This window comes from Centropristis striata, chromosome 5, assembly GCF_030273125.1.
Source record: "Centropristis striata isolate RG_2023a ecotype Rhode Island chromosome 5, C.striata_1.0, whole genome shotgun sequence".
NCBI lineage: Eukaryota > Metazoa > Chordata > Actinopteri > Perciformes > Serranidae > Centropristis > Centropristis striata.
In genome coordinates, this window is record NC_081521.1 from 40,296,236 (window position 1) to 40,306,261 (window position 10,026).

The 10,026-nt window shown below is 37.5% G+C and overlaps 1 protein-coding gene across 1 annotated transcript; it reads right to left on the bottom strand.

The window, feature by feature from the left end:
• Positions 1-5,492: 5,492 nt before the first annotated feature.
• tnnc1a (troponin C type 1a (slow)) lies at positions 5,493-9,405 on the bottom strand. The gene is made up of 4 exons (XM_059333932.1): positions 9,165-9,405; positions 7,438-7,552; positions 6,367-6,503; positions 5,493-6,217 (listed from the first exon to the last, which is right to left on the bottom strand). The coding sequence occupies exons 1-4, from the start codon at positions 9,232-9,234 to the stop codon at positions 6,186-6,188; spliced, it is 354 nt and encodes a 117-aa protein (XP_059189915.1). The 5' UTR covers positions 9,235-9,405; the 3' UTR covers positions 5,493-6,185.
• Positions 9,406-10,026: the final 621 nt, after the last annotated feature.

Below are 10,026 nucleotides of genomic sequence, written 5' to 3' on the forward strand. Positions count from 1 at the left end.
TTTTCAGTTTAATGGGAGGCAAAGTGAATGAAAGGGGGCATTCCTGGTGTCTTGCTAGACCCAACACCAAGTAAAGGTCATCTGTCTATCATGTGTTCTTGCTTGGGAACAGAGGAGGCCATGCTGGGAGCTCTCGTCTTGCTGTCTGGTATGCCATTCACACAAGGCCATATGTTGCTTACAGTAAAGAATTGCTGAGGGAGCCAAGGAGTGAGTCTGTGCCTCGACAACATAAGTGACCAAAATAATGATGTCACAGCGCAGGGGAAAGGAGTTTCCAAGAATCTGTCACTTAAAGGAACACTCCACTGTTTTTTCATATTAAAACATGTTATTCGGTCAAGTAAGACGAGTTGATACAGACCTCTTGCGTCTCAGTGCGTGCACTCAATCGCCCTGGCGCGCGGAGCTACTTGGCTAGCACTTAGCTTAGCCCAGTTCATTCATTAGGATCCAAACAGATGGACAGTTAGAAGCGACCAAACTCCTCCACGTTTTCCCTATTTAAATACAGCTACACGAGTAGTTAAACGACCAAGTATGGCGACACAAAATAAAACGTGGCGCTTTTCTAAGCGGATAAAAAGGATAACTATAATGTATGGCGGAATAGCACTTGGGAGCACTTCGACTCGGCGCAGTAATATCATCACTCCTGAAAAATCTTCTCCCCTCAGGAGTGATGATATTACTGCGTCGAGTCGAAGAGCAATATATATGCAAAATACCAACTTTTAAGGTGAAATTAAGCATTATTTGTGTCATTTTTTAAGGCCGACATAAATATTCAGTCAATATCACTTTTAAATGTTCCAGTTGGTATTTTGCATATATATATATATATATATATATATATATATATGCATAAAAAAGACACTGAGCCTCCACTATATCCTTGCTCTGACCCTAGACTATAGATCCAGAAACTTAATTTCCTCATCTTGATTTTCTACTTACAAAAAAACTAGGGGAAAATGGTCCAATGACTGTGCAAGATGGGCAATTGGCCATTTGATATACAAATTAGAAGGTCAAAAACTCAAAATTTCGCTTGGGAACCATTTTTTTTGGACTCAGCACCCTTGAGATCTGTAAGGTAGGCCGGTTCCTGACTTGTACCCATAAATGCTCCTCACTTCTTATAGGAGGCCTTTATTCTGAAATCCGTCGAGACTACATGGTGTAGTTCACTATAGCATAACGTTAACGTTTTTACTTCTGTTGGCTGCATTAACTTACTGGCATGCATGAAGTTGCATGAGCAGCCAGGTTCAACTCTCTGGTGAGTACAATGCCATTTACCATGCCGATAAATAGGCTAGCTAGCTAGCTAGTTAGCTGTTGGGCTGTGAAAGAGCTCCACAGGTGCACTATACTGTTTTGCCTGACACACTTTGCCAAAGCATTTTTGAAGCAGCCAGGCCAGCAGTGACACGTATTGGTGTGATCGGGGCTCTCTGGTGTCTTTAAACTCATTGTTCCCTCAATTTTGTTTCACTCCTAAGATTCTCTAAGCGTTGCTTGCGGCTTTAACAGACAGCTGTTTTCAACAAAAAGGTTCTGATTAACCAATAACGACACAGTTGGCCACTAGCTGGTGGACATAGTGGAGCATTTATCAGCTAAAGAGAGAGAGATGGAGACTATAAACAGAGCTAAACACAACTCCTAATGATTGTTAATATTGCTCTATATGGTAAATGGCTAATTGTTGCTACTTTCACCATATTAACCCATAAGAACCCATGGTGACACCCATGTAACAAACACTTTAAGTCTTCTAGAATCTCCCAAATTCAGCTTTATGCTTCACATTAACTCATTAAATCCCTAAGTGACGTATACTCAACACCCTGGTGTGTTGGTCATGTGACTTTAACAGGAAGTGACTTCTCCAAAATGTAGCTGTGACTGGGAATAGAAATGTGGAAAAGTAGCTAATTTTAAAAAGCGTATTTTTTGTTACTTGGCTAAGTTTAAACCCATTTAACAATTCTAAACCGTTAATAGGAAACTGAACAAATTAAAGTCACAATTTTGATATATGTTATGGAGATGCAAACGAAAAAGACACATTTTCTGCTTACAGAGACACCAATTTGCCTATTTTTTTCTATTTTAAAATAAGAAATATCATAAGCATAAATACCATAAACAGCCAATGTAACGTTCATATGTCACATCACAGATCTTTGGCATTTAGGGGTAGCATTTTTTTTTTTTTTTTTTAAACATCAGAAAAGTGTTTTATGTGGTCGACTTATAGAACACATCCTTTAAGGATAACTGGGTCTGGGTTCTTATGGGTTAAACTAAAAAAAAGTAATATTTCAATTATGTAAAAAGTAGTTCCAGCAGCAACAATATCAAAATGCTGCTTCCATTAATAAATTAACAATAATAAACATATAATATATGATGATATTATATGATCTAAATACTTCTTCCACCATTCTACACACATAAAAGTTTCCTTTTTGAAAGTGGTAAAAATAGATAAACCCTCCAGTGGTACATTAAAACAAAACAATCGCTGTTATTCATTTGAATCAATGAATAGTTATTGTGGAATTTGAGATTTCTGTGTCTTGTCGTCTTGCTGTTCTATGGGCCATTATGGCTGGGGCAGTGCAGAAACAGTACTTCAGTGTTCTCAGCACCAGAAGTGGGATGGAGCATCATTATACAATATTCTGTCTGTTCAAGTTTGATTTGCAGTCCTTCCACTCTCTCTTTGTCTAAAGCGTTCCACTTCCTCATTGTGTATTTATGGCAACAAAAACAACCTACCATTTGCTGTCCAAAAACAGGCGATCATCTAAGTTTCTGCATGTGTTCAGAATAAAATTATTTATGGTTTCCCTTTTTGTTTTTGGAGAGAGAAATGTTTTTCATAAATCATAAATTAAATAATCCTTTTACCCCTAAACATCAAACATGAGAAATCATTCTCACATGACCTAAAAAAAAGACACAATAGTTCTAGAGATTTTGGGAGCATCTATTCATGTATTTCATGTCATTGTGAATGGTGACGATTAGAGATTAGGCTGTGATATTTGGCTCTGGACTGCTTCCAAGACCATGTGATGTAGAAAAGCAAGAAAAACAGGAATCCTCTAAACCCAAAAGCCTGCTGGCTTAAAATGAGGTCTGCCTGCGTGGGCCGCAGAAAGATGGTATGAGTAGTTAACGCCTTCCAAAGTCTGAACCGTGTCCGGGGTATTCCTCACTCTTCCGGGAATTTTATGCATCTATAAATCATACTGGGCTGAGAAAAAAAGGTTATGAAAACATCCCACTGTTGGCGTAGCTTAGTAACACAGTTTTAGGGCAATTTCATGGTGGATCATGACTCCCGTGTGATCTGTTGGGTGATTTATAAAACCAATAAAACAGTGAAGCAATATGTGTGTGTACTATTTACAGCTACATATGTTCCTGACTCTATGGACCTGAATAACCTGCTTTACCCAGCACACACACGCTGGTGGAATAAAACTGAATGAAGTCAGTTACGTAATATTGATAGCTTACTATTACCTATGCAAATCCCCTCTGTCTCAGAGGTCAGTGTTACAGGGGCGAGACTGTTACACACAATGAGGAAATGAGTCTTATGGTGGCTTATGTGTCCCTTAAATCCACATTACCAAAGGTGGCTCATAACCGCAGTGTGTGTTAATAACAGCAGGCATGAGTCATCAGGCCTGTCTTACGTAACTGCGTCACTTCTCCACCCAACTTGCTGCTAGTGCGCCACACCCCAGATTCATTCACACACTGCTCTGCTGCTGCCCAGCCTTTCATTGATGGCGGGGAGAGCGCCACTCACCCCGGTGCACGCTGCAGCTTAGAGCTTATTAACAACTTGTGCAGCAGAGCAGTCTAATCTGAGCGATAAAAAAACAAACAAATCACATTTTAACATGAGATCTTTTCCACATGCAGTATTTTTTGGGCAGTGCAGCTGGAGCGGAGATATTCCAGTTGATGTCGTGTGTTATATTTGTCAGACTGCTGAGATTGGTCTGGCAGAGCAGCTGTGTTTCACTGCTGATTGGGGGTTTAAAATCCCATCAGTAACGCAGACCATGAGGACTGGATGGAGCTAACAGGACCCTCAGGGACACAGAGTGAGACGGAGGGAGGTGGGGAGGCCATTGGACGATGTCATCAGTCAGGCCACTGACGTCACCTGCTCACACAGAACACAATTGATCCCATTTCACATAACGAAACAGTAGAAAAGTCTCACGATTTAAAAACAATGGGGGCATTTAAAAAAATACACATACTCATCTTGATATGATGCACATAAATTAACACCCACTCGTTTAGTTTGGAATTCAGAATGTAGTTTTATTATTATTATTATTATTTAAAACAGTATTTATGCTCATTTTAAAGATTATTTGAACTACTTAGAGAATAAACAAATAAAAAATAATACATCTTCCACCCCTTTTCATTCAAACTGGATCTATCTATGTGACTGGTGAGTAAGATTTATCTGTCTTTAGAAATAGTGTAGCTGTGCCATGAAATCTCTCTCATTTTCTGATTTCTGTAACCGAGCCAAACAAACAGATAAGATTGTGTTTTCCTGCTGACATCAAGTGGCCACAGTGCTAACTGCATGACTCCTCTGCTACTAAAAATGCAGCCTGTTCACAGGTGATGATGTTTTACAAGACTTACAGAAATAATCAGGCTGTTATGAAGACATTTTTGTATTTTTTTTTTTAGAAATTCCACCCAATCTAGCAAAACAATTCACAAACCAACATATATTTATTGTAGAATTCAAAAAGAATTAGAAATGGTTGTTGCTATGAAATGAAACTTTCGACTCTAATCCAGATACGTCAATGTACTAGCATGTGTCAGAATTAAAGCTGTCTTAACAATAGATTGTTATCCCTTTGTAGATAAATAGCATTCTTAATAAGGACAAAGGCATCTGATTGTCAACTGGTGTCGGTCAATCCAGATCCCCTAACATGGGCACTAACATGATTAGACATAAATAGCTCCTGTCTCAATAGACTGTGTAACTAGACACTTACACAGCAACAATGTGAATAGTTAACATGCCGTAGACAAGAGCCACTATAGAGTACAAATTACACGGATAAATCATAATTTAAGGTAGTCAACACAGTTTCACATAAAAAAAATCTTGTTTTTTGGTATTACGTCAGTGATATTTCAGGCCTTTTCTTTTTTTTTTTTTGCTTGTTTATTTGCTGTGCAGGGCAGAGTGGCAAGCATGTGATCGGCCTGTGAAATCCAAAGACCGGCAAGGCAAATCAGGAATGAGATCGTAAACTAAGAGTTGTTTGCTTCCCAATAACAAAAGCACTGAAACGCTCCGACCAAAGAACAGAGTAACATGTCAACAACAAGCCAAACACTCCTCAAGATCCTCAGGTATGTTCTTTTATGGTAACACTTAAATGAGGTGATTGAAAAGATGATTAAAAAAAGAAATATTGACAAAAGGACTGCTTAGACAAATGCATCTTGTTTATTACATGACCGCACATTCCAAACAGACGTTTCATGTCGAAATATGCAGACGTTCCAGGGGCATGAGAGGGGGATAAACAGTCCTGAGGGTATCTTTACAGAAATGTATACAATGTGCAAATCAGAACATGTACAGTTCACAAACTGGATCCAGCACATTGTTCAAAAAGTAAGATGAGTCTAAAAGATTCTGGTGTATTAATAGTATCAACTATGTTGACTATGTTCTGTTTTGTGGACATTTACATTTCCTTCCCAGCTAAAAAATATCAGCCTCTCAATAAGAAGATTTGTAAACCGGCTGTGGCACCTTAGAGATAAGATTTAGTCGGAAACAAACACAAAGTTGATATTTTGAGCAGCCAAACTGGTATACTATGTGGCCTCCATAGAAAATATAAGTAATTTGGATACATTTACACAAATTCTGTATACATGGGCACCAAAACTAGTTACAAACTGTATTTACAACGATGCAAGAGATGGTAGAAAAATACAGAAACATTAAGCTACAGTATTCGACTGAATCTTGCAAAGTCGTTCCATTGTTTCTATAAGCGGTTTCTATAAGTGAGCTTCCAGTTTCACCACAGAGGACCGTGGAGTCACAGAGAAATACAAAAATAACACTCTGGATCTTGTCTTGTTCAGGATTACTCCACTCCTTTCATGAACTCCAAGAACTCTGTGGAAAGAAGGAAGGGGCTAGTTAGCAAACATCCTAAAACAAGATGCCTTTATTGAGCAGATGTCTTATTAGGCATGTCTTTTCATGGAATGATAAGTGTTTCACCCCATCTCTTCTATCGCTTTAACACATTTTTAACTCCTCACCATCGTAGTCAATTTTGCCGTCGTTGTTCTTGTCCCCGTCTTTCATCAGCTCCTCGATGTCGTCCTCGGTAATTGCCTCTCCTGTAGATTCCAGCATCATTTTCAGCTCGTCCAGGTCGATGTAACCATCTGCGTTCCTGCACAATCAAAGGAGTAAAAAAATATTAATGCACATAACAAACCTGAGTTAAGCTTCCCAGATGGCAGTGGAGGAGGTGGTGTGTTTGTGTGTGACATGTGACTGATCATATCTTGCATTCAAGTGTTTGGGACCCGTCATTGTGAGAGAAAAAAAAAAAAAGTTGGTTCTTTGATGCTCAGACGAGGTGTCTGGCTTACATGGAGTGGGTGTTTGAAATATTCGGTGCTGTCAAAAAGGATTATGGAGCAGACTACATGCTGTACTCTGCGGAGCTACTTGGCATTTTGTCAGTACACATAATTGCACACGGGAAGCATACTTTGCTGGAAACACGTTATGGAGAATTTCATTGCTACACTGCAAAAAAGCCAACTTGTATTTTTTGGCCTAAAACAGTGATTTAATTAGGTAAAACTTGGAAATATAAATTACTGACATTCAGGGCAATAATGTAAGTTAGCACAACAAAGGAAGCCAGTTGTCTGCTCAAAATTGATGCTAGCGGCTAACTGACGCTAACGGCTAACTGATGCTAGCCGCGCTGCTTGTTACAGCTACAAGAGTAGCCATTAGCGTATCAATGCTAACTCAAAATTGTGGTCACAACATTAGCTGACATTCATAGCGGCGTTACAATCGTGCCAGAGAAATTCAGAGTTGAGCAAACTCAAAAAACAAAACTTAAAGTATTTAGTTTAATTGTCCAACTTTAAGTTTGTTGCCTTGAAATTTTGAGTTCACCCAACTTTTCTTTTTTTGCAGTGTAGTCTGTAGTGATTTTCAGATGATAGCACCATCTTGGTGTACATTCTTTGTCAAGTCTGTCATTAAGTGTACGGTATCTTTTTGTGTTATATAATAATGCGAGGGAACTGCTGACTCGATTTTTTTAATGGGACAAACACGCAACAGACATAAACAAAACTCACTTGTCAAACATGCGAAACAGCTCTGCCAGTTCTTCCTCTGACTTCCCTTTGCTGTCATCCTTCATGCACCTCACCATCATGACCAGGAACTCATCAAAGTCCACCGTGCCGCTCCCTGTGGACACACAATGCACGTCATCACATCCTTTCAGTCAACACTGGAGACAGTTTTATATCACAAAAACTCCAATGTTCTCCTAAAAGGCCCAATCTATGAATCAATGAGTCAAACTCTTATCTCTTAACTCATAAAAATATTTATAAAAAGTCATTTATACCATCTGCAGTCGCTATACTTAATAGTGGCCGGTAACACTGTCATTCTTTTTATTGATGTTGTGTTTTTACTGAAGTGTTGTTGTTTTATCTCACCTCATGTAATTGTTGTGTGTTTTGCATGAATTTTTAAAGCCGTGTCGAAAGACAAATTTCTGCTCTGTTGAACAGACAATAAAGATATATTCTATTCTATATTCTATTCTATTAACCCTCTGAAATCTTCAGCTGTCCATTATGTCCATTAAAAATCTGTTAAAAAATCTTCACCATGCCATGTTGGTATCAGTTTTTTCAGCACAACTTCACCTATTATATGTCCTGATAATTAATTTTTAACTTTGACTTACTTGATCGAAATTTCGAACCCAAAAGAAACTAAGGAAACATAAAATCTGATCTTGAAAATTATGTTTCAAAACACAGAATTTTAAATATTGCAAATATGAATACAGGTTGCATGTATAACATATAACAGGTTAAATGAGGATAATATGTAGTTCAATATTTATACTAAATATATTTGACAATATCTCCGGTTTTACTTGGCTGAAAATCATCAAATAAAATCTGGCATGGAGTTTCAAGCCAGAACTTTAGAGGGAAGCTGATGGCAAGACTCAATGTTGCTTCATTTTTATGTTTTCACGTCATGAAGAAGTAACGTGCAGGTGTTTTCATGGACTCCAGAGGGTTAATCTACTGTAACACACCTGTACATTTATATGACAAGATAAATAGATATTGGCCTTTTAAATGTCCTCTGATGTGCATAACATGACGTATAATTTTAAGCTTTATCAAACAAATCCAAGATTCAAATTTTTACATTTCATCTTTACGTCACATGGAAAAAATTAAAATAACATCATCTGATGCACATATCCTTTTAATTCAGCCTGACACACTGCAAAAAAAGAAAAGTTGGGTGAATTCAAAATTTCAAGGCAACAAACTTCGATAAAATTTTAAGTTGGACAATTAAACTAAATATTTTAAGTTTTCAGTTAGCCGCTAGCTTTCGTTAATGACCAAAATTTCCCAACAAAGAAATAAGAGTTATCAGAACTATTGTCCCTTGTTGTGAACCCCAACTTAAAGATATAAGTAACAACAACTCACCAACTTGTTTTTGAGCAGACAACTGGCTTCCTTTGTTGTGCTAACTTACATTATTGCTCTAAATGTCAATAATTTATATTTCCAAGTTTTACCAAATTAAATCACTGTTTTAGGCCAAAAAATACAAGTTGGCTTTTTTGCAGTGCACATCTTGTCATATGTAAGAGCCATGACTATCATTTGACATTAAGTTCTGAGGGTTTGAACTGCACTTGTCTGCACCACATGATTGTGCAAAGATGGAGCTGCCAGCTGGTCCGTGGACAAGAAGAGGTCAACGACAATAAACCAGTTTCTTGTGCTGTAGCGCAGCTGTGTTTTTGATTTACCGTCTTCATCCACCTCATCAATCATCTCCTGCAGCTCCTCTGGTGTGGGGTTCTGGCCCAGCATCCTCATCACCTTCCCCAGCTCCTTGGTGCTGATGCAGCCGTCCTCCGCATCTTGTACGAAGATGTCAAAGGCGGCCTTGAACTCTGCAACAGCACACAGGGAAACAACTCTATCAACAACAAATGTGGCATGAAGCGGAACCGGGTAAATCCCACTTTTAACCCTCTTATTATGTTTGTTTCTCAGGAATAAAAATAGTGTGTTTAGAATGTTTAATTATCCAAAGGTGTCAGAAACTAAAAAATCCCAATAAACATTGTTTATATTTCATTATTAACTCCATTAGTAACCATTTCAATCAATATTTAGTGCCATGGTGTTCTTTACCTCTCACAGATCATGGTTCAATGAGGATAATTCACTCGTTTTTCATAGAAAATGCACGTTAAAACTTTTTTTTTAATGTACATTGGAAAGACCTATATATAAAATACAATAGTTTTATATGATGTTGAGTTTTTTTAAATTTTATTTTACATTTATTATTTTTTTATTTTATTCAGTGATGTTGATAAATTAACATGAGTCACCTCTCAGTGTCTATGTAATATAAAAATGCAAATATGTGAAATTAACCGTTTTCTTATTTTATATGTTGATTACTCTCATTAAGACATGCAGAAGATGTTTCATCCCCGAAAAAAAATATTTTAACAATTTTTTTAACAGCGCTCAATAAAAATAAATGTCAAAAAAACAAAACAACATTTTGTGCAGATGATAATATAATTGGGTAACACTTTACAATAACCATCATTTATAAATGGTAAACAGATAGTTTATTAATGTTTAATGATC